Source organism: Medicago truncatula, chromosome 4 (assembly GCF_003473485.1).
Source record: "Medicago truncatula cultivar Jemalong A17 chromosome 4, MtrunA17r5.0-ANR, whole genome shotgun sequence".
Taxonomy (NCBI): Eukaryota; Viridiplantae; Streptophyta; class Magnoliopsida; order Fabales; family Fabaceae; genus Medicago; species Medicago truncatula.
Genome location: NC_053045.1, coordinates 2749507 through 2761543, shown reverse-complemented (window position 1 = coordinate 2761543; position 12037 = coordinate 2749507). Strand labels below are relative to the sequence as shown.

Genomic DNA, 12037 nt, shown 5'->3' with positions numbered 1-12037 from the left:
AACAAACTTATTTTAAGTCCATATCAATATGCAACTGTAAAAGCATCAACACAAATGTTTGCTTCACAGTCACAACTGGAAAAATAAGTGTAATGCAGTACAAAGTGTGGTCGGTTGCATAGCTGACCAATTTGTTATGTCTTAGTGGTATAAATAACGAGGTGAGTGAATTGTGTTGATTATGCAAGAATATTAGAGAAACCATTATGGTTAGGCAAAGAGTGGATTTTGTCTATCTTTGTGGAGCTTGACTCTAGGGTAGATTGAATAGAAATGATATTTGTACATTTATTTTACGATAATTTTTGTACAATATTCTCTTTCATACTCAGAGTAAATAGTCAATTACCCCCCTGAAATTGTAACTTTCGTCAAAAACCCTCCTGAATTTTGCAAAATGTCAAAAACCCCCCTGAAATTGTCAAGCGTCTGTCAATTACCCCCCTCCGTTAATTTCCTCCATCCAACATGCTGATGTGGCCGTTAACTGCCACGTGGCACTGACACATGGTCAAAAAAGTCATGCCACGTCATAGGGGGGTAATTGACTATATTTATTTTTTTTTTTTTGAAAAAAATCTGATTTTTTTTTTTAAATGTGATTTTTTTTTCTTTTCATAATTAACATCTGTGCCACCCACTGAACATGCAAATACCCTCCTGAAATTAAACATTTATGAGCAAATACCACCCTCAAATTTAAAATTTATGTAGCAAATATCCCCTCAAATTTATAACTTATATGCAAACATCCTTTCCAAATGTAAAACTTATATGAAAATTACACCTTGAATCATAAAACTTTAATGGTTAAGTAAAACTTATTCTTAATCTATAATTTACTATATCTCTAATAACAATAAAAAAGAAAAAAAATCACATCTTTAAAATAACATGGAAACAGAGATGCATATGCATCAAAATGTTGTGTTTTGAAAGCAAATAATTGCAGATCCTACAGGAAAAAAAAATTAACAAGGATTTGACCAACACATATATATAATATATGAAGGTAAATTTGGTAGTTATGGCAAAGTGTAATTACAGCGGGAAGTTAAATTTTCTCCAACAACAAAAGTGTAATGGCAATAATTTGTCATCATTTCGAGCAACACCATTAGGCCTTAACAGATAGAGAACTAGTGGTGTGTTCCGTGGGAACCCCTGAAGGAGCATAACTAGAAATATTCCCAAGCTCTTGGCCAAAAAACAATTCTACGTGAGCCTACACACAACCATCCATTCATGCACCAATAACCTCTCCCCCTTTGTTTTATTTTAAAGATGTGATTTTTTTTCTTTTTTATTGTTATTAGAGATATAGTAAATTATAGATTAAGAATAAGTTTTACTTAACCATTAAAGTTTTATGATTCAAGGTGTAATTTGCATATAAGTTTTACATTTGAAGAAGATGTTTGCATATAAGTTATAAATTTGAGGGGATATTTGCTACATAAATTTTAAATTTGAGGGTGGTATTTGCACATAAATGTTTAATTTCAGGGGGTATTTGCATGTACAGTGGGTGGCACAAATGTTAATTATGAAAAGAAAAAAAAAATCAGATTTAAAAAAAAAAAATCAGATTTTTTCCAAAAAAAAATAAAATATAGTCAATTACCCCCCTATGACGTGGCATGACTTTTTTGACCATGTGTCAGTGCCACGTGGCAGTTAACGACCACATCAGCATGTTGGATGGAGGAAATTAACGGAGGGGGGTAATTGACAAACGCTTGACAATTTCAGGGGGGTTTTTGACATTTTGCAAAATTCAGGGGGGTTTTTGACGAAAGTTACAATTTCAGGGGGGTAATTGACTATTTACTCTCATACTCACATTATGTTCTTATTCTTTTTTTTTCTTTTCCTCTATTGTTTTTGACCAATTAAAAGAGAGAGAAAGTAGATTGTCACAAAAGTTGTTATCAAATGGTTGTTCAAATATCATTACTCATTGAACCATTTTCCTTCTGAAATTTATTTTTCATTTTACTATTGCAAGAGCTTTCGCTAAGTTTTTATTTTATAACACAACATTTCATATATCTAAATTTGTGGGTTCCATCGTTGGTATGACCTACTAGATAAATCAAGGATGAACATGCATTCTAGCTATTTAAAATTATCGAGGAAGAAGTATTGGATGCAGAAATGGAGAAAGAATTGGATGCGATAGAAGCGAGAATGGACAAATTGGAGGAATTCGTCAAATAATTTGTGTCAGAGTTTCATCAATTGCTAAGGGCAGAGAGGGTGAAGCATTTGGGACACGGAGTACTGGTTAGGGTTTATTGTCATTAACATATGTGATAAAGAAACACCGAGAGACGAAGTTCCAAACAGAGGTGATGTTGGAACTTGAAGTAATAAAGGAAAATAATGAAGAAAACCTAAGCATTCATGCACATGTTGAAGATCGGTCCGCCGAGACCTTCAACATGATGACAACTCTCAATATTTGTTGGAGATTTGGCCACGGTTCCACTGCCACCAGAACTAACAAAACGTGGGTTCAACATGTAAGAGTTCTCTATAATCGTTGGTGGCCAACCTTTCTCCAACAACTTGAGAGAAGAAAAGAATCAAATTATTTGTGATATTTTGGGAGCCAAAATAATGATCTTGGAACTTATCTTGGTGTCTCGATCATCGATCAACACATTACTAAGAATAGTTATTCCTTTCTTTTAGATAAAATGAGAAAGAAATTATCTTGTTGGCAAAGTGAATTCTTTCTCTTTTGCAAGTTGAGTAACCTTAATCTTCCTTGACAAGTATCCTCGGCTACATAATGCAAACTTGCAATATTCCGACATTCGTTTGTGAGAAGATCGAACATATTTGAAAAAAAAAATTATTTGGGGTTCTACTACTAATCAGAGAAAATGTCATCTAATAACTTGCAATATTTCGACATCAGTTTGTGAGGAGATCAAACATATTTGCAAGTCGAGTAACCCTAGCGCAATCTTCCTTGACAATTATCTCTAGCTACATAATGCAAACTTGCAATATTCCAGCATCCGTTTTCGAGAAGATCGAACATATTTGCAGGAATTCTATTTAGGGTTCTAGTACTAATAAGAGAAAATGTCATCTAGAGAAGGGCTTGGTTTTATATGTGAATTCTTAACCAAACATATGTCTGGATTCTAACCCTAAGAAGTTTTGGGTTCAGGTGATGAAAAGCTAAATATCATTTCAGTGTGTTAGTTTTACCGCAGGTCCAATCGTTCAAGTATTTGGTGTGTAATTTCTCATGTTTGGCACCGTGTCCAAAGCAATGTTTGTTGGATGATTAGAAATGATGATTATGCTTGATTTTAAAAAAGATGTTCGGATTTTTCCGCAGGCTATCCCTCAAGGTCAAATCAATTTTCAAGTTTCCTTCTATTCTACCAATGGAACTTGAAAATGGGACTTGTGATAAAATTATCATAATCAAACCATTTGAGGATGACGATTTTGCTAACTGGTCTCTTTCTACATGCATATGCTTGTTAGAAACGATTATGATATTAGACTTTCAAAAAGGCTGAACAAACCGAAAAATAAGTTAGCCTATGACGGATTACATACTATGTCTTGATTTTTTTTTATTTTTTTTTTACCAAGGTGGGCTTAAGCATTGTAAAGTCTAGTTTAATTCATTTTATTTCTATTGTAACTATAGGGTCGACTCATGCGAATTTGAATCAATTAAACATATGTATTAAAAAGTATGTGTTAAAAAATATGTTAACAGTACTCCTCCAATCACAAAATCGGGATGCATATTAGTCTAACTAATACATTTTATGATATTATTTGTACTTCATTCTATTTTGTAATATAGGTAAGATATATTTCCTTTTGCTGTTCGAAAAAAAGTCTATCTAATAACTAATACAGAAATTTTTTGCGTGTGAAAAGGAATAATGCAGTCCTGACATTTTTTTTTAATAATGTAGTCCTGAGTCATATAATGTCAATCTCAATGCATTTCCTGATTAATTTTTTTAGCACACAATTTTAACACGCAAAGGTGTCTTTCTTGCATGACATACCATCTAAATCACCTTATCTTTGACTATCTAAATATTCGATGACAAGGTTTAACGAAAGTCATAAGAATTATTTCATTGGTTAATTTTCTTTTGACAAAGATTTGATTCATTAATAAAAATTGATCTCTAATAGTCAATGAAGTCTAATTAAGGATGAATCCAAAAAAAACTTGACTTTCATCATATTTTGCTTATTTTTCAGTCAATCTACTGATCATATTTAGAAGAAATTTTAGTTGGACAAACTATGAGAGCCCTTTCTCTGAGAACTAAAAAGTTTAGGATGAAAAATTGATTAATTTTTTTCTGCGTTGAATTGATTAATTAAGAATGTGTACATACTCAAGTGAATTTTTTACCAAATGATTATACTCAAATAGTTAATGAGTTTTCTTTAAGACCAATTATTTAAAAGAACCTTATTTAATTTCTAAGATTTTGGGGAGGTCTGGCACTTTATTCATCTTTGGTTGGGTGTATGCTCGGTAATCCCTAATGTGCCGGCGGATTACCTCAATCAGTTTGGTTTTGTTGTTGGCAATTGTTCCAAGGGGTGGCTGTCTATTATGCATCTGATTTGGTATGCGACGGTGTGGAAAATTTGGAAGGAAAGAAACAACAGGATTTTTAACAGCAAAGAATGTTCAACATATCAGATTATTGACAAGATTAAGTCTCTTACTTATGTGTGATTGAAGGCGAAAATTCCAAATCTCTCTTTCAACTACCATGCTTGGTGGCTTAGTCCGTTCAACATGTTGGCCATTGGCTAATGTTTTTTTCTTTCTCTGTTTTTTATTTTCCATTTGTCTGTTTCTTTTCTTTTGTACATATGTTTGTGACTTTGATCTTTTTCTATCACACCTTGTACTAAAAAGAACTTCTTGATTTAGTTAATATATTCCATTTTAGTTTTTTTTTTTTTTTAAAAAAATTTCTAAGATCTTGAGTGATTAATGAACTCCCAATGTGATAAATCATTTAAAGATTAGTTGAGCCTCTTTTCCCACAAAAAAAAACGATGGGTCAACACATAAAAAGATACTTAATTTCATTATCGTTTTTATTTTTCCTTTTCTTCTTTTTTTAAATCCTCGTTGCTTTCTTTGTATCTATCTATAACCATTCGATATACTTATCTTTTTGTTTGCATTAAACTTATAACTTAAAAAAAATTATGACGATGTACAATAAAAGAAAAAACGTATACTTTTTTCTTTAAGGCACTTGTAAATCTTTTAACATGAAAAAGTGAAAACAACAACCTCTTGATCCTTTGCAATAAAAGAATGGAGCGTTTATCACCGTTCGAATACAAGGAAAGAAGGAAGCATCTACCTCTTAATGAGTGGTCCATAATGTGATCTCAAACTATAAGTTTTTGAAGTCTTTAATTGATCTTTTTGTCCTTGAACTATTTTCTAAATAGGTCATTTAAAAAGAAATAAAAAAGATTGCAGGTTATCTTTTAAACATGTCAATAAACATAAATTTAATTGCAAAATATTTTATCATTCAGATATCAAATTAAAAATCTATAAATTTAAAAGTGTGTTTAGATGAATGAATGTTTTGTATAACGCTATCATCCCGACCTTTGAATGTATCCAAAAGAAACTTTTTTTTTCCTCAGAGTATCCAAAAAACACGATCTGTTAGTTTTGTAGTGTGTAGATTTCTAGGCATATAAAAAAGCTTATATTAAATTGAGAAGAGACAAATACACATAATAACTTGGTGAGTGACGTGACAAAGCTCCGCATCACATGTGGCTCACACAATTCAATGCAATAATTGGCCTCTAATAATTGTACGAGGACCACCGATTCCGGTTAAAAAATGCCTTGTTTATTAATCAAAAGTTATAAATTACTAACATATTCAAAAAATGTTGCCATGATGCATGGAAGAGTAAATTTTCTGATAACAAAATCTTATTTGAATTGTTTCCGTAAGCTTAGCTCAGTTGGTAGGGATATTGCATAATTTATACAGGTGTCGGGGTTCGAGAGATCTCACTTCTTCACATTTAATTGTGTAGTCACTAGACTACTACCATAAAAATAAAAATCTCATGCGAATTAAAAATATTAAAATTTTATATTGTCAAAAATTTACAGCCGAGGAATAATAATCTACTTGTAGATGAAGTACATATTCTTATTCTTATATCATCATCATCATCTTTCTATTTGTTGTTAGTGTGAAATCTTCACAATTTCTATTCTATGTGGAGCAACCTACCCTTTGATGTTCTATCATCCATCTTCTCTTTTCTCTCTCCAGATTCCTTAGCAAGAGCAAGATCAACTTGCAAGAATTGGCACACATGTGGAACTTCCATAACCAAATACAAACCTCATGAGTCTACACCATGGTTCTTAGCACTACCAATTCGCAATTACCAAAAATCATGTTGTTATGCTCACAATCCCATCACAAAAAAATGGCACGAAATTTCATTAGATTTCTTTCCATTCCAAACATCACTTAAACCAATTGGTCCAATTGGTAGCCTCATCCTTTTGAAGGTCACAAATTCAACAACACTTCAACTGGTTCTTTGTAACCCTTTTACAAGACAATTCAAGTACCTTCCTAAGTTGAATGTTTCAAGAACAAATCCAGCTTGTGGAATTGTTACAATTTTGGAACCAAATGATGTTTGGTGTTTTCCTTGTTTTAGAATCTACGTGGCCGGGGGCATGTCCGAAGATAAACACGGTGGCGCCACATATGAACCGACCGTTGAAATATATGAATCTTGTATTGACACGTGGAAAATCGTTGGATCGATGCCGGTTGAATTTTCGGTTAGGCTAACGGTTTGGACACCAAATGAGAATGTGTGTATAGAGGGAACAAGAACAACAACATTGTATTGGATAACCTCAGCTAGGGCATATAGTGTAATGGGATTTGATGTTGGGAATAATTGTTGGAGGGAATTTAGTGTGCCTCTTGCAGATAGGCTTGAATTTGCTACACTTGTGAGATGGAATGGAGGGTTGGGATTGATTGGTGGCACGTGTGGTGGAAATGTTTGTGTTTGGGAAATGAGTGAAGGGGATAAATGGTGTTTGGTTGATGAGATGCCAAGTGAATTAGGGGTGAGATTGTTGTGTGGGAAGAGAAATTGGGAGGGTGTTAAGTGTGTAAGTGATGATGATGTAATTTGTTTGTATAGAGAACTTGGATATGGAATGGTGATTTGTAGAAAAGTTGCGAATATGGGTCGATGGGAATGGCTTTGGGTTGATGGGTGTGATTACATCAAAGGGAAAAAAGTGCTTAATTGTCCTATAAGAGGAATACTTGTTCATCCAACTCTTGCTTCATCATCTATTTTCTTTTAAATTAGAAATGATATTTAGGTGTGTTTTTGAGAGGTTTTATTTGTGTATGAGTTGCTTATTGAAAAAATAAAATGTAATTTTGTTAGAATTCATTATGTAGAAATTTGAAAGAAATTTAAGGATTGAAATATCATGAGAAGTTACTAGCAAGCTAACACTAGTTAGAAGTTAGTTGGATGAGATTGAGTTAGTTAGTTCGAGAAGTTAGTTGCTAATAAACAGAAATTATGTCAATTCTAAGAAATGTAATAATTGAGAAAAGTGATTTAAGAACAACCAAAATGACAAACAAAAGGATCAAATAAATAGAGTGCTTAAAAAAGTTACATAAAAGTTAAAACTGACTAACAAAACTGAAATGCAGATTAAGAAACCAGTTAACTAAGCAAAATGGATAAGAAAATAAAATGATAGGAAAATAAATTAAGAAAATTCTGTTGAAAAAGAAAAAGAATATTAGCAAAATGTAACTTATTTAACATCATTAAAAATAGTAAGGATATCTCTGCGTGAGTATAATTCAATTGGAAAGGACGTTGCAATATACATGGGTTAGAGTTCGAACTCTAGATTTTTCACTTATTCACTAACTTTTCAAGGTTGAATTTTCAAACACTAGATTAAATGGGGAGTCTTGACACAACAGTAAAATTGTTGTCACGCAACTGAAAGTTCAAATTCTGCAAAAATAGGGTACAAATATCAAAAGAAATATAACGAGTAAAAACGTTTCGAGAATTCGGAGCGAGGCCCAAATGAATCCACTTAAATCTTGATGGACCAATATGAGCTCACATATAAACCATAAAGAAAATTGCTTTTTATCACCCACACCGTTTCTATAAAAACCGTATTGTGGGGTAATTTTTTGTTTTGACAATAGTATGCGGGTGGTTATTGATGATATACGAATTTTGGTGGAAATTTTAACTATGTTATGCTCTACACTGTTTAAGGGTTTTCTAAATTTGGATAACTAGGGTACTATAGAAGAAAGGAAATCACCTTGTTAGCCTTTTATCATAGGACTAAATCATGTACTTATTTCAGCATGGATATACAATTTTGGTAGAATGATATTCTTGACACAATTGTTTAGAAGGGTACTCTATTAAAGAACATGTATGAACTATGTGTTGCAAAGAAAAGGAAAAAATAAGAACAAATGCCCCCTTCTCTAATGTTTGATGGTTAGTTTGATTTCATCAATCCACCTAACGTTTTCATAGATTTGATAAAGTTTTTTTGTCAACATGATATACGATTATAGTCTCATAGGTAAGAAGTTTCCATCGTTGTATAACGGTAACTAATCTCCATCTAATCTAATTAGTTGGAAGCATAAGATAGCTTCTTCTCTTCTAATCTAATTTTCTTCGTATGTAAGAGTTAGTGACCAAGCTCCTAACTACTTACTTAACTGTCTAAATCTCTTGCCACTTATACCAATAAATTATTGGTGGATTTGATGATATGGATTTGTGAATAAGTTTTTTTTTTTAAGAAGCTAATTTACCTCATCCAAATTGACACAGAGAGAATCAAACCTCAGACCTATAGGAGAGGAGGAGCATACTCACAGATCCTAAACCAATACCACTAGGCCAATCTAAGTGGGTTAAAGAAGTAGGATATCCAAGGTCGAACTCCAGACCTTGTATATATGATACAATGTCTTTACCAACTAAGCTAAAATCAGAAGACATATTTGACAATATAGTTAATCAAATAATTAAAAAATCAGAGGACATATATTTGACAATACAGTTAATCAAATAATTAACTACCATATGTATATAAATAACCGTCTAGTAATCACTGCTTTAATGTATATTATATTACCCATAATGTCGTAATTTTAGTAAATAAAACACACACTTAAGCCTCTCAAAGGGGTCGGTAACCAGCTTATATGTTCCTATTTGAATTTTGAGCTATGAAATTTTAAAAATTAAAGTAGCTTCACCAGTCTAACCATACACAATTACAACATTTCTGCACCACAAAATAAAAGTTTTTATCACAAATTCACAACAATAAAGAAAAAAATATTAAATTAAAGGGTCAACTAGTTGGCTATAAGTTTGATCACCAACTTAATTTATAATTATTCAAATAACTTAATATAAATAGCATATTCATAATGCCACAAAAAGGACATAGCTAGACTACAAACAATTATTAATCACAAAGATGGAAACAAAATTAAGACCACTTTGCTTAATTGCATTTATTGCATTGGTAACATTGGTCTCAAAAGGAAATGCTCAAGATAGCTCTTGTTTAAACAAGCTAGCACCTTGCTTAAACTACCTTAGTGGGACTAAAAATCCACCTGATAGCTGTTGTGATCCACTGAAATCTATGATTGAATCGGATGCAACATGCTTATGTAGCTTGGTAAGTAATAAAGGCACAAGACAAGCTGAGAAAGCTGGCATTAATATTAGTGATGCTCAGAGTTTGCCAGGGAGATGTGGTCAGCATGTTAATCCATTGTCATGCCTCTCAAGTATGCTTTCCTTCCTTAGGATTGCTTTTTGACATCCATTATTTCCTAGAAACACATGGAAATGATCAAAAACATTTTAGTGGTATGGCTTATAACTGGAAAACGACGTAGTTAACTACCGATGGATTTCAGGTCATTCCATGTGTTTCTAGGAAACAATGAATGTCAAAAAAGCAAGCTTCTTCCTTCCTTTAGTCCAATTTTTGTTAACTTACTATGTTTTCTATCCCTATTTTTTTTTTTTTTTTTTTTAAGTTTTAACTGTATTAATGAACTTTTTAATAAAATTTCCCTAATTATTTCACATCTTAGTAGAAAATATTATGAGTGGTGAATTTAAAAAATAATGATGTCTGATCATCTCCTTATCTAGTCGATGTCTAATTTCATAAAGTAAAATTACCATAATATATAATTAAATGCATGTGTAATTTATTTTATGCCGCTGGTCTATTATGTTAAAATTAAAATAATAGTTAAGACATAGTCTTTTTACAATAAATAGACTTTTTTTATTCACGTATACATAGTTTAGTTGATAATGACAATGCAATATATGCAGTGATCGAAGTTTAAATTTGAAATTCTCCATTTGTTTACGTCAAACTCTACCTATTATACTATTTGTAATTTTTTTCTTGGGGAAATTAAATTATTTTAAAATAATTATGTAATGTGTTATTTCAGATTCCCCTGGCTCCAAGAACTCAGATAACAACTCAGCAACCAAGTTGATGAATGTGTCCTGGCTGGTCATGATAATTTCAGCTGTGTTAACTATTATACACATGTTATCGGTGTCAACCTAAAGACTTACTAGTGATTATGTGTTGCAGAAAATGTTGATGGCCAGATTGAATATTTTCACTTTCTTGAAGTTAATATTTTTTTTCTTTGTTGTGGCCTTGCTTATAAGATGTTCAAACTTGAAATTATATGTTATTTGATTGGCATTGTTTTGTTTTCCTAGTTGTGAGTTGTGACATGTGATTTGTGAGAGTAAATATCAGCTAGATCCTTTTGAGTGGAAGTAGAAGTAACTCCAAATTAAGGGTTGAAGAAAAAATTTAAGTATTTTATTGATATTGTAAATGACATATAATTTGAGACCAATATATTTTGCTAAAATGATATATAATTTAAGACGGATGGGGTAGTTCTTTGAAAGTTGTTTAACAAGCATCTTAATTTCATTCTAGATCGAATTTTGTGTGTAAAATTTGATCGAACGTAACTCTCGACCGACGATTTTCAACTAAATGAGCAACTTTGAAGTGTCTATTAAACAATTATCTAGTCCTTTAACCATATCGGGCCTTAAGTTCTTTACGCATGAGGGCCTCTTAGGAACTTTCTCTTTTGAAAAATACTTTTCTCACTTATGAAATTGCTCATTCCCTTATATCAGCGAGAGTTAATTGCCGCTCGGCATTTTTCAACGGTAGTTCCCTGCCGCTGAAACTTTTAAGATCAGTTGAACCGATTTAAAAAATGATTGAATCGATTTTAAAAGTATCATTGATAGTTTTTTTTTTTGTTACAGTATCATTGATAATTTAACTATTGCTAAAAAATGTTGAACGGCAGTTATTGCCGTTGATAAAAGGCACTGAACAATTTTATAAATGAGAAGAATAATTTTTTTTTTCTCCCTAGGTGCAGCTGGTCCAGGAGTAGTTAATTGAAAAGAAAATAGAGGATGATATTTCATCCCATATGCATCTAAGATTTAATATAAATTTATATTTCTATATAATATTTATAATCAATTTATTGATCAACTATAATTATATTACGTTCTTTATCCAAAGTAAATTAATTACTAGTCAATAAAAGTTGAATTCCTTAAAATACATATTGGTCTTGGGGGCCATTTTTGAATGTTCCATACATATTATGTCAACTTTTACGGCCTACGGAAACCAATTAAAAATTGAGCAAACTTTTATTATGTTGATGATGTGATAATGATAATCAAGACAATGACAATTTTTTATTGTTAGTTAATTCAATTTTCTATATGTTTTTACACAATTCAATTTTATTTTATTTTAACAATAAAAAATGGTATATAATAACAAAATTAAGAAGTCTTCAAAGCACAATTCAATTTTCTA

The 12037-nt window shown here is 31.7% G+C and overlaps 2 protein-coding genes across 2 annotated transcripts; both read left to right on the top strand.

The window, feature by feature from the left end:
* Positions 1-6152: 6152 nt before the first annotated feature.
* LOC25491326 (F-box/kelch-repeat protein At5g15710) lies at positions 6153-7558 on the top strand. Its single transcript, XM_013599218.3, has one exon. It carries the CDS (start codon positions 6281-6283, stop codon positions 7406-7408), a length of 1128 nt encoding a protein of 375 aa, XP_013454672.1. The 5' UTR covers positions 6153-6280; the 3' UTR covers positions 7409-7558.
* Positions 7559-9565: 2007 nt separating this feature from the next.
* Positions 9566-10815, top strand: LOC25491325 (non-specific lipid transfer protein GPI-anchored 30). Its single transcript, XM_013599217.3, has 2 exons — positions 9566-9920; positions 10608-10815. Exons 1-2 carry the CDS (start codon positions 9602-9604, stop codon positions 10727-10729), a joined length of 441 nt encoding a protein of 146 aa, XP_013454671.1. The 5' UTR covers positions 9566-9601; the 3' UTR covers positions 10730-10815.
* Positions 10816-12037: the final 1222 nt, after the last annotated feature.

Bases quoted from the DNA above. Each gene is read 5' to 3' on its own strand.
- LOC25491326 (XM_013599218.3), top strand. From the start codon at position 6,281: ATGTGGAGCAACCTACCCTTTGATGTTCTATCATCCATCTTCTCTTTT.
- LOC25491325 (XM_013599217.3), top strand. From the start codon at position 9,602: ATGGAAACAAAATTAAGACCACTTTGCTTAATTGCATTTATTGCATTG. The intron at 9,921-10,607 runs GTATGCTTTCCT...GTGTTATTTCAG, and splicing joins TCCATTGTCATGCCTCTCAA to ATTCCCCTGGCTCCAAGAAC.